Source organism: Somniosus microcephalus, chromosome 29 (assembly GCF_052327205.1).
Source record: "Somniosus microcephalus isolate GS21.2 chromosome 29, FLI_Smic_1.0, whole genome shotgun sequence".
NCBI lineage: Eukaryota > Metazoa > Chordata > Chondrichthyes > Squaliformes > Somniosidae > Somniosus > Somniosus microcephalus.
The window spans coordinates 29782314-29795397 of NC_141015.1; the positions used below are offsets into that span (position 1 = coordinate 29782314).

Genomic DNA, 13084 nt, shown 5'->3' on the forward strand with positions numbered 1-13084 from the left:
CATCCCAAGTCCCAAAGACAAACTAAAAGGGAATGGGGGGAAATAAGCCATTGGGCCCAATTGTATTTCTGATGTCAGTGAGTTTGACCCACTCTGCTTGCAGTGTTATATAGACCCAACAATGATCCTCCGTCACCATCAACAATCATCATATATATATGCAAGGCCTTTACAGATGCCACATCCTGACAGCACAGTTGGATTTACAGTGCCAAGCGTCAGCCTTTTAGAAAACTTTGAGCAAGCACATTCTTCTTAGGAGGTGGGGCAGTGGTGGTGGAGAACATGATCCCAATCCCTCTTAGTCCAGCACAGGGTATCTGTTCTCACACGGTAATACTGAAAATATGAGTCCATATCTGTACACTGTCTGAGGCGGTGATAGGAAGGAGAGGGAAACTTCCTGGTGTTAGATTCATACTAATTTTGTAGTGGATAGGCATCATATGTGTCCTGATCGCGGAGGCGAAGGGAAACAGAGAGACAACCAATGCCTGACAAACATAGGGCGGGTATACATACGCCCTGGCGATATGGTGAATATGTGGCAGATATCTGGCAGTCCATTTATTTATTGGAGGCCAATGTTCCCTCTAGGCTGCGCTTTGTTGTGAGCGTCCTGTTTATTTTAATGCGCAGTCCCTTTACATTTCTGCGCCTCTGCGGTATTTCCAATGGAAACGCCTGTGAGCGGCCTGCGCGGGGCCTTGCAGATCACTGGGCGGCCACGCACGAGCGCAGCATAGAGGGAACACTGGTGGGGGCGGGGTTTGGGAGGCAACTATGTAAGTTAACTGACCTGAGTTATCACAGTGCTTCAATGTGACAAAATACTTCAACCGTTACATCTTGAGACGCAAAAACCGGATTAAAGCGCTCAGCGGCCAACCCGACTGAGCGATGACATTATTGGAAACAGGCAACAGTCAAACACAATTAGCATTTACATTAAAAGGAAAAGAAGTCAACAGCGTGACAGAAAGCCCAAACACGCAGCACAAACAGAACAAACCAGGGTTACAGTGACTCAACGTGCAAGCGCGGCCATGCAAGCAGCAGCGACTCTGAGGGGCGTACAGGTAAAGAGCAGCTCCAGCGTCAGCACCAGACACAGCCATGCCGCCACTGCTGCTCTAATCCTCGTGTCATTGCTCCAGCGTGTTAAAAGCATCACTGTCTCCATAGAACGTGCCGTTGGCTGCCCTGTGATAAAGACAGCGCGCCTCTTAAAGAATGCAGCGATTTCAGAAGTTTCAGAAGGTGGGCGAAGAGACCTTGGGTCATTCTGCTTCTTGTGTCAGTCTGACTGACTGCTAGCCTGCACGGGATTCATGGTAATTCAATTTCATAATCTGATTGCTGGCTTTTCCTTTTCTAATCCTCATCACTGAATGCTGATTAATAATGACAGCTAACAAACTGCAAGCTATCTGAATTGGTGTTTAGACGGTCTGTTGCTGTGCAGAATGAATGTTTATGTTGAGTGCTATGTTGATATGTTAAAATGAGAAAGTTGGAAAATAAGTTGTTTATAAAATGTCACTTTGCATCAACTTGCTCTTTATTGAAACAAGAAAGTTGCGATTACATGAAAGACAGGAACTGCAGCCAGCTATCATGGCTGAGGCCAGAAGCCACAGTTGCCAGCTGTGGTAAAGACATTGCATGGCTGGAAATTATTACCACATGGCCTTATCTCCTGGGCAGGGAGTCTGAACATTCTGACAACTCGTTCTCTCAACACTAGGTTCCAAATAAAAACCCAAATGTTGGGCCAAACATAACATATCATCAATCTTCTTCTGCTAATAGGGAAATGAGACTGAAAACAAAGGATGCTGACTTTCACAGAGTGTTTCCCAGCTATACAAGCACTGATGCAAGTCTCAGTGACTTAAGGTCTTAAAAATATTACTCCAATCATAAATTAAGAACTGTTTACTGGGATTTTATCTCCACCAGGCAGTTCGTGTGCTGATGAAAGAGCCGAGTTTCAATTAGGGTGGGGTTGAAAATCTGAGGGAATCCACAAAGACAAACGTTTAGCAGAAGCAACAAAGCTATCAATAAGCAAAATGCCTGCCCAGGCAAGCAGGCTGTCGACAGAGACAGTAAAAGCAAGCCAATAGCATTTAGGGACTGAAGGGCCGGGAGTTGAGGCCTTCAGAGTGTGGGGGAGGGGAAGGGGAAGGGAAAAGAAGGGAAGGGAGGGGCATGGGGATTTGACTGAAAATCAGGGCCAAGGTTTTAGACCACACAGTATCGCAGAACTGAACACTGGTGACAGACAAGACTCTGGCAAGTTCTCATGAAATGGTTTCCATGGCAGAGTCACATGGATTATAATGAAACATGGAAATACAAGCTCCGTGCAGGAAATAAAGTAGATGAAAATATCAGAGCAATGGAAGAACTGGTTACAAGGCCAGATTAAATATTTTTAAAAATAGGAGACCTTGAAATAAATCATTTTGATTGACACAAAGTAAATATGAAAATTAAGACAATGGTGTGTTTTTTTTTTGGTGAAAGCCAAAAACAAGGTAGCTGGAACAGTCTGGCTGCCATGTTTTTTTTCCATGTGCTGTCGAGTAATAAAACAGCAGGGGTCCTTGTTTGAGGCACTCACTGACAAAAAAAAACAGCTAACAAATGTGACATGTGCCTTATCATGGCCCCGATCACAGTGTGACAATCCTAGCAGTAACATCTGACATCACTGTACAACCAAATTATTAAATCTCTGTGGGTCAGAGGTCACCATTAAGGGGGGGGGGGTCCAGAGGTCACACAAGCGCACCTTGTCCAGTTTTGACTTACTTTCTGCCTCGAGTCGCATTAAAAGTCCCTCCATATTTCTTCCGATTAAGGATGAGGGCAGCAATTTCAGGTACGTAGCGAGCAAACATTGCCTACATGCATGAAACAGAAAGAGAAAATGGCATGCAGAGTGTTCTACTGCAACAGAGGCAGCAGAGCCCCCATGGGATACTTACTTTCTTCCATTAACCGCACTATAGGTACCACCATATTTCTTGCGGTTTCCTATTAATTCTATGATTTCAGGGACGTAGCTTGCAAACATGGCCTAAGAAGAAGATAGAAGACAGAAGAATAGACTAAAAAGAGAGGCCAAAGAGGGGGTGGGATGCTGTGTTCTAAGGTTCAGAAGATGTTCTTAAGATCTGAAACTGTAAAAGAATTAGTCAGATCTGTGAAAAAGATCTCAGCTCTGCTGAAACTAGAACTCACAAAGCAAAAAGGCTCAGCTTTTACAAGGGAAGGGTTGATTTTTTTTTGCGGCGGGGGGGGGGAAACTAAAGAAGCCGGAGATCTTTGAAATTAGGTTGTGAAAGTCTTTCACCAACTCGAGAGATATTTCTGTAACAGTGCAGTAAAAGCGACAAATAAACTACATCCGCTAAAAGAAACAAATGAGGCCAAGGGGCTCAGAAGAGCTTGCGCCAGTTTAGTTTGTGAGTTTTAGGAAATTTCTCACTGAAAATAATTGGACCAAAATCGTAATGTTTTCGAAGAAAAACAAAAAAAAAAGTACAAAAAAAAAATACAGTCAGAGCTGATTATGTAACAGCCAAACAAGTTCAAAAAGTCTGCTCATAGGATTCAATACTGAAGGGGAAAAAAATGCAAAAGTAGTCAAGAGAAAATTTCTATCTGCCATGTTTCGTGCAACAAACACTTTGCCCGTGGCAGGTTGCATCTCAGAGCTGTAGCTGGATGAATATTATTGGGATCCACCTTATGATTCACGGTTACTATGGCTGCTCTATGACGAGCTGCTCTCGCTCGCAAATTTAAAATTCACATTTTTAAAAAAAAGTTTCGGACATCCCTAACTCGTGCTAACAAGGGAACTAAGCTATACGTAAAAGAGGCAAGCAAGATCTTCTTAACATGCATTGGGTTTTAAAACTGATGCATTGTTTTCATCTCGTGAACATGTTTTGTTAGAAATTATATTTTGAAATGTATTTCCAGCACAAATAAGTTGAACTGAAAGCCAGTAGTACTTACGATACAAATGAAAATAGATGAAAGATTCTGCTGAATATCTTAATCGGGGAAAGAACAGGGGAGTGGGACTAACTGGATTGCTCTTCGAAAGAGCCAGCGCAGATCGATGGGCCGAATGGCCTCCTTCTGTGCTGTATTATTCAATGATCTTTATTGGCTATGACTAGTATTGCTGCAAAGTACAAAAGGAGGTTTCTGAGGGAGAAGGACTGATCGTTTTTTTAAAAAATCTCTCTTCTTTAGAAGCAACTGGTTGCTTGCTGGGTAGTCTGGTGACTACAACCCTCCATGTTCTCGGTTCTCCATATGTGAGCCTTTAGACTGAGTAATGGCAGTCTGTCCCATCATGGGGCATTATAGCCAAGCCTCATTCTGTACTCATCTGACATTTGCCCTTTTCATTGGGGTCACTGCATGCTGATCGCTGGTAGTTGGTTCCCCCCTCTCTCACCCAGAGGAATTGAGACTAATTGGAGCACAAACTGTCACCGTTCTCGGTTTAATCAGCTCCGACCAAACCCGAGACCTCCTTGGCCTGTATGACACAGATCCACCTGAAGGGTCATTTTACTAATTGAGCCTTCGAAGGGTGGAGCGGCGGGTGGAGGGGGTTGGGAGGAGGACAGGGACCTAGGTGAAATGCTGACATTTTAAGCATTTATCAGCACTGGCTGTGGAATAAACCATAATTATGGATTTGAGTTTCCTCTCAAGGCCTCAAACACCAAGGCTAGGACATCAAGTCAATCATGATTTTAGGCCCATTTTGACAGAGAAGTAGAATTAACAATGACCAAGGCTGAATCAATAGGAAGGCCACTTATCTGGACACGGTGCCCTTTTAAGTAACGGCATTTTTATTGAAAAGTCCCTTTAAAAGTGGACGCAGATGACGAATAAGCATGAGTTCTTTCACATAAGCTAAGCGATTGGATTGAATATATTGCAGTGGGCGCATGTTTGACAAGAAGGCCTATTATTAAACCAGTATGTTAAGAGGACCTGTATCATGAATCGTCACCTAAATGGATTTGAATGCCCCAGGTCTTGCAGTTAAAATATATTAAATGTAAACGAGTGAGCCTCTTAGTTGGTCCTTAAAGGTTTTGGCTTCCATAGCTTAGACAATGACTGTGGTCTACACCAGTGAATGGATGCTGACTCTCCTTTCTCTGCTCTTTTAAAAAGGGTGTCAAAATAATTTCAAATAAACAGAATGTCTGTGATAGAAGCATTCGCCCGCTAATATCACCACCTTCTAGGTTCACATCGGCGACGGTTGCGAATAAAATTTGATTTGCTCTCATCCAGGGGTCCAGGCTCTGTCGTGCACCCTATAGCCACGTGTTTGTTAGCAGTTGGAAAGGGACACAGAGGGGTAGGGCTCCTGAAACCGCACTACAAATCTAAAACATCACTTTATTAAAAGGAACAAATCACACAGAAGGGATTACGGTTAGTGGCATTTGTACAAAATTATTGCACCAAACACAATGGCTCAAAACAGCAACCTATCACATAAAGCAAAACAAAGGCTATTTTCTGTATTCTCTACGTCACTGAAAGTTTGTTCATAGAACTGGTTTTAAAATGAGTAACAGCTAAAACTCCACTAATTTTCACCAGCTCATTTTAACACACAAAAGACTAAAGAACACATTTTGATTATTTGATCCCAGTTACAAAAATATAATTTCCATCTGCATTCCTGAGCAATCTCAGTGTTGCTCATCGAGTTTAAAGGCAACTCTACCCGGTTTAAAAAAGAAAGCAAATTTGTGATGAGTCGATTGGTGCAAGTGTGGACATTGGCTTTGAATCCAGCCCCAAAACGGGTGGCTAGAGATTCTTGACCCTCTGCCTGCTGTACGTGGCCCTACGCAAAATGGACTGGGGTACTGTTCAGCATCGATGCCATGTGGATACTGGCACGCTGAACAAAACTGCCCGTAAATCAGGACAAAGAGGCTTAAAAGCTGGAAGCCTTACTTAGGCCACAAAGATAGCAGTCTCTTGCAGTTTTGGTCGCCTTATCTGAGGAAGGATGTTCTTGCCATGGAGGGAGTGCAGCGAAGATTCACCAGGCTGATACCTGGGATGGCAGGAATGACGTATGAGGAGAGATTGGGTCGATTAGGCTTATGTTCACTAGAGTTTAGAAGAATGAGAGGGGATCTCATTGAAACATAAAATTCTAACAGGACTAGACAGACTAGATGCAGGAAGGATGTTCCCGATGGTGGGGGAGTCCAGAACCAGGGGTCACAGTCTAAGGATAAGGGGTAGGCCATTTAGGACAGAGATGAGGAAGAATTTCTTCACCCAGAGAGTGGTGAACCTGTGGAATTCTCTACAACACAGGGCAGTTGAGGCCAATTCATTAAATATATTCAAGGAGTTAGATATATTTCTTAAGGCTAAAGGGATCAAGGGATATGGGGAGAAAGCAGGGACAGGGTACTAAGTTTGGATGATCAGCCATGATCTCATTAAATGGCGGAAGAGGCTCGAGGGGCCGAATGGCCTCCTCCTGCTCCTATCTTCTATGTTTCTATGTCGTGTCGTGTGGGAAAATGGAGGCGTTCCCTGTGGCTCCTTTCTAAGGTTTTGAGCTGCGGCAGTGACGAAACGATACGGTCATCTCAATAAAGTAATTTCCAGATTTCATGACAATAAAGCCATGACCAAAAACAGACAGCAACATGGGAAGAAAATTAGCAATGGTTTTGGAAGCTTTCCACAGTGTGCGCATCAATTTAGTCGAAGTAAAATTTACATTTACACCTAACTTTTATGATTTTAAAACCAGCACCACAAGCAGATGATGAGCTGTGGGATATGATCGATATCCCGCTCAGCTGGTAACCATAACTCACTTGCAATTGTTAGCTGTGAGTTGTCAGACCATTCTACTATAGAAAATAAATCGTATTTCACAACTCAACACATATCTTTGATTTACGTTACACCTGGCTCTGCTATAGCCAAGCTTGGAATGCTTAATGACAATCTAGGGTGCTTAAAGTGGAAAACGTTCCATTGCCAGCACTGATATTCACCCATCTTAATGACCATTAAAATTCACCGTGTTTTTTTTTATACCCAAGTTGTAAATGTTCATAATTGGCTCTCCAATAAAATCCTCAGTCATCTCTGCTGAGCCTTTTACTGATGGGCCGTGTAGAGATCCAGCTTAATATTACAAGCAATAGCAATCCCAAATCTTATAGGTCAGAAACTGTGACGAAACCGTGTGGGCGGCTGGGTAATGTATGTGTGATTGTTTAATCAGCGATTGTGTAATCAATCCAAGGTTAGAGAGGGCTAGGATCCATTGATAGAATATTGCATAAAAATGGACAGAATTGGCTTTCTGGGATCTCCTGGGTAGTCTGTCCCCCCAGACTTGTGTCTGCACGAATGATGGTAAGCACAGAAGAGGGACTGAAAACTGACTGTCTACACAGTCTGCCTGAGAGAGAATGGGGTGGGTAACCTAAGGCATAGGTAAGATTTCCAGAGGCAGGGAGTTTTACTTAGGGAAGAAGGGGGAGCAGTTTCATCAGCGTTATTTAAAAAAAAAACAATTACACCAATAATACATTACTGGGGGCAATAGTAGTGACATGAATCAGTTATTCATTAAAGAAAGACTTATGAAATAATATTGAGCGGCCTGCAGGCGGCGCTGTCCAGGGAGAGTATAAATACTCGGGCACGGGCCCAGCTTGCGCAGGACATTCTTAACAGGAACTAGTGAAGGACACAACTAGACCTCCATGTTGTAAAACAGTTGATTAAAGCTTTTTTTAACGCTTAGACCAAGTGCCTAGTAGTTTTCTTACGTCAAGCAGTAGAGAGGTTTCTGGGGCCAACATTTTTTAAATTTAAAAATAAACAAGTGGATCTCCCATGGCGTTGCTCACGGTTGTCAGAGGATAAACCTGGACTGTTTCTGATCACCTCAGGGGTTTGGAGAGGAGTTTTCCAGGGTATCTTTTCCCTTATTGGCCCTTGATAATTTTTCTCTGGTTTTTGTTTTGCCTCTTCCAGGGGATTACATGGCTGTGGGGGGTGGGTGGGAGGTAAGATCAGGAAGACCTAGACAGGTTGGTGAAATGGGCGGACATGTGGCAGATGAAATTTAATGCAGAAAAGTGTGAAGTGATACATTTTGGTAGAAAGAATGAGGAGAGGACATATAAACTAAAGGGTACAATCCTAAAGGGGGTGCACGAACAAAGAGACCTGGGGGTTTTATGTGCACAAATCGTTGAAGGTGGCAGGGCAGGTTGAGAAAGCAGTTAAAAAGGCTTACAGGATCCTGGGCTTCATAAATAGCGGTATAGAGTCCAAAAGTGTGGAAATTATGATGAACCTGTATAAAACACTGGTTCGGCCTCAACTGGAGTATTGTGTCCAATTCTGGGCACCGCACTTTAGGAAGGATGTGAAGGCCTTAGAGAGGGTGCAGGAAAGATTTACGAGAATGATTCCAGGAATGAGGGACTTCAGTTACGTTGATAGACTGGAGAAGCTGGGGTTGTTCTCCTTGGAGCAGAGAAGATTGAGAGGAGATTTGATAGAGGCGTTCAAAATCATGAGGGGTCTGGACAGAGTAGATAGAGAGAAACTGTTCCCATTGGTAGAAGGGTCGAGAACCAGAGGACACAGATTTAAGGTGATTGGCAAAAGAACCAAAGGCAACGTAAGAAAAAACTTTTTTACGCAGCAAATGGTTAAGATCTGGAATGCACTGCCTGAAAGGGTGGTGGACGCAGACTCAATCATGGCTTTCAAAAGGGAGTTGGATAAGTATCTGAAGGAAAGAAATTTGCAGGGCTACGGGGAAAGGGCGGGGGAGTGGAACGAGCTGAAGCAGAGAGCCGTCACGGGCTCGACGGGCCGAATGGCCTGCTTCCGTGCTGTAACCCTTCTATGATTCTAAGAAGTGTTCAGTCACGATGCTCCGACCACCATGGCAGGCTAGGTGGACTAGCTGGTCTTACCCTGCCCGGCAATTTTGTATGTTCGGATGCTATTTGGTAATGACAGGAGCGCTAAACAGCATATTATTCTGCTGCTCAGCTGGTGCCGTGTTGCCCCTTTAAGGCTGCATGGTCTGATTGCCGTATAGAGACACCTTGAAGTTAACTGGAGGCCAATTACTCTTAGGCGGGTCCTGAAATAAATGACCGCGTGCTCTCTGTGGCTAGAGAACTTTCCCTGACGCTGGCCAGAAGAAAAAATATATATATATTTTAAACAGCGGATTGAAATGAAGAGATAAAATATTAAAAACAATGTTCAGGCCGCCAGTTGGGAAGCCTGCTTCTCGGCTGTGCTGACTGATCGCAATAGTGGGCAGCTTGCATGCTTAAACTGTAATACAGCCACTCAGCAAAAACTGCAGGAGAAAGAATTAATGGCATCCCCTGCTGCTGAATAAAATACAGTCTTTCAACATACTGGCCTGCTTTACGGTGCAGCTGCACAGAATAGGCCGAGCGGCTCGCTGTTCCACAGTCAATTTTATAAAGTAACATTTTTGCTTAAAGTCTCGAGGGTAGAGTCGCCTTTGAACTCACTTGCTAATGAGCGAACGTGTCATTTCCCCCCCCCCCCTCCCCTTCATGATTAGCTCGTTTTCCCTGATCCCTCAATACTTAAACCCAACGTTTGGAATTGCTGTGATGTTTTATTTCATATTTAGATACACAAGTGTGGCTTTCGTTGTGTTAACAGAGCCACTGCCTGCCGTCTGTCATTTTCCAATTCGGAAACCGTAGTACAATTTCAAAACGACACTACGGTTTATAAAGTGGAGCATCTCTTGTTCCACTTTTAAAATTACATTGCTAATTTATTAATCATTTTTAGAACGCGACAGATTAGGTAGTTCTCCAGTTTTGAGTCTCTGCTTGCCGTAAAGCTTAAAAGACCATCACAGAATTCCATTGCAAGAGCACGACATAGGAGAAAATGTCTGATAACATATAGTTTAAACATTAAAAGCACCCAGGGGATGAATCGCTCTGGCTGCTTTCTGCCGAATCAACATATGGCAAGGACAGTGGGGTGCAAACATTAATGGTTCTAAGCTTCCTCAGTCACACAACACAATTCAATGAACCCCCACTGTTTTTGCCTCTACGTTGTCCAGAAGCTGTTTGCAAACCTGCCAAGGAATAGGTAAAAATAAAGGCCCCTTCTTCGGTCAAAACAGTGGAAATATAATCAGCATCAGGACACTTGTAATGATTCTTACGGGGGTCGATTGTGCGACGGCTGGTGCTGGCAGTGCAGCTGCGTATTGGATGTGGGTGATCCGCATTATTGGGCATCAAGGCCCTGCTGTGCCTTCTCGTGCAGGCAGAAAGCATTTGTGACTCGGAGGGCCCTGTGCATCTGGCATGTACTGAGCTAAGGAAGCCCCAAATTTAATTTAAATTAGCCAATTGCCCAATAATGTGCTCTCAAGGCCGTAACAGCATTGCAATTGCTCGGCCCCCTTATTAAATGGCTGCTGGTTGGTAAACTTAGAAGATAGGAGCAGGAGGAGGCCATTCGGCCCCTCGAGCCTGTTCCGCCATTTAATGAGATCATGGCTGATCATCCAAATTCGGTACCCTGTCCCTGCTTTCTCCCCATAGCCCTTGATCCCTTTCGCCTTAAAAAATATATCTAACTCCTTCTTGAATATACTTAATGAATTGGTAGGCCCCTTCAGCTATGTTGGGTCGTCTGTTTAAAAGGGCACCCTGCTTGGTAACTGCAGCAAGTAGCTCTACGCTGTTCCAGTGATTTCCTCCACTTTGCTGTTCTTTTTGCTTTCACTGCTGAAGTTATTCGGATCTTCTGAAAGCTGCGCTCCCTCACCCTTGTGCGGGTGTTTGCCAAGGGAATTTAGCCAGGGCCTAAGTAGGACCTAAAGGTTCGGATGAAAGTTCATCGGCCTGAAGTGCTAACTCTGTTTCTCGCTCCACAGGTGCCGGTTGACCTGCTGAGTGCTTCCAGCATTTTCTGTTTTTGATTTCAGCTCTCGGTCTTTTTTTGCTTTTTTGCCCAAAAGGTATGCCGCTGGGCATCCTCATCTGTCTGCAGGTTCTGGAGATGAGGAGGAAGCATGCAGGGCAGGTGTGTTTTACACCGCAGCTGCTGAAGACAGGCCCATTCTTGTGCTGCCACCTGAGTATTAAGGTCAAGGTGATATGCAAGGCCTGAATATATGAGAGGATCCGCAGGTGGAGACGAAGAATCACCAGAGAGGCGGTGACAGAAGTTTGTCGTCTCCTGCAACCAGACATTGAAGCCACTTTGAAGAGAGGGGCAGTTCTCAGTGGCTGTGAAAATACCGGCTGCCTCCCAGTTTTACCTCCCTGGATCTTTCCAATCAACAGCAGGAGATACTTGTCAAATCTCACAACCAGCAGTGTGTAAATGCATCCTGCAAGTAACAGGTACATTGTTTGGTCAGGCCACAGATTTCAGTAATTTCTCCATGGAAACCAGCCAACAAGAAAGAGCCCTGCACTTCCACCATCTGGCTGGATTCCCCGTAGTGCAAGATATTCTTGATGGCATACGCATGACCACCTGGTCCTCTGCTTCCAATGCCATTCCTTTTTGAACAGAAAGGGGCTCTGCTCCATGCCCGTGTAGCTGGTCTGTGATCATAAGAACAGAAGAATGCATCATAAGGCGCGCTCCTCTAGTATCGGCCATGACTCCTTTATTTTACAACATTCCACGTTGCCACCATTATGTCAAGAGCCAATGAATGGATAACTACTGGGAGGCCCAGGCTAGCCATTGCAGCCATGGCCAGTGATCCCATTGAGATACCCTTGGAATGTGGCCTGATGAGAGGTGATATGCACAGCTATCGAGATTTTGGTAGAGCAGATCATCAGGACGTTAAAAGCAATCGGGGTGGGGGGAATCTTGCAGTACAGCCTGGACAAGCTGTCCAAGGTTACTGTGTTCTGCCTGCCCCTTGCACAACTCTCTTCTACAAAGTGGCATTGCCATGGAAAAGGTTAAAGAAGGGACCCAGCAACAACCAGTGGCAGATGGATATCCTAACAGCGATTGAATAGACATTTGCAGAAAGAACCAGTCAGCAAGAGTCTTAAGAAAGGCTGGAAAAGGCTACAGCTCTAGTTACGTGCCTGTGCCACTGTGCAACAATCCTCTGTACATGTTGCAATACCCAGCCAAAAAACAGGCTTCCAACCATTGCCCTGAACCTTACATCAAGGCCCATGAACAACATTGCATTTCTCCACAAATAACCTTAATCTAGCCCATCCCAAATGAACTCTCATGATACATTAGAACACCAGTTAACCCAAATTTTATTCATCATGACAGTATATGATGCAGGCGTGTTTAATTCCACAGAGCTTCCTAGAAACTACATCTGAGCTTAGGACCTCAACCAAGGGGGATTATTTTGAAGAAGGCTCTGGAATAGTAAAGATCTCCACAGGTTTCTGCAGCTCGGCCAGACAGTCATACAGCACAGATGTGTGTTGTAGACACTTCCATAGATGTTCCCAAACTTAGCAGACATTCTGGCACAATCAAATAGCTGCCTGAATTATGATAGTGAGCCATCCAACAGCATTTATTGGCAGGCCCTGTGAGGTTTGAATTCTTGGGCTTCAAGCTCGCTCTCTGGCCAGCAGCTTGCACCTCCTCCATTACCATTTCACATGTTTCTCCTCACTTGTGCGCAATTATTTATGAAGCGCTCCCTCCTACCATTCACTAAATGAACACCTCAGAGCGGATGCATCTGTGCTGCTGTTGCACGTCAACCCAAGCACCCCACCCACCCGCCCCTTCAACCACCATCTGCCCCACCTGTGACAGAGACTGTAGGTCCCGCATTGGACTCATCAGTCACCTGCGAACTCATTTTTAATGTGGAAGCAAGTCATCCTCGGTTCCGAGGGACTGCCTAAGAAGAAGAAGAAGCAGCTGCTGTTACAGGCGGCCTTCTCCTGCAGGTAAATAGAAAAGAGACATAGGTCGGAATGAGGAA

General features: G+C 44.5%; 1 protein-coding gene across 16 annotated transcripts in view; it reads right to left on the reverse strand.

The window, feature by feature from the left end:
- Positions 1–13084, reverse strand: part of kcnma1a (potassium large conductance calcium-activated channel, subfamily M, alpha member 1a) — a 1094159-nt gene that overhangs the window by 296289 nt on the left and 784786 nt on the right. For 14 of the 16 annotated variants that reach the window (XM_085970505.1, XM_085970491.1, XM_085970492.1 and 11 more), the window contains one exon: positions 2997–3088. In XM_085970505.1, the coding sequence (XP_085826631.1) occupies positions 2997–3088 (92 nt within the window). Of the gene's footprint in view, positions 1–2820; positions 2913–2996; positions 3089–13084 lie in introns of all 16 variants that reach the window. The other 2 variants (XM_085970490.1, XM_085970499.1) reach the window with 1 other exon arrangement.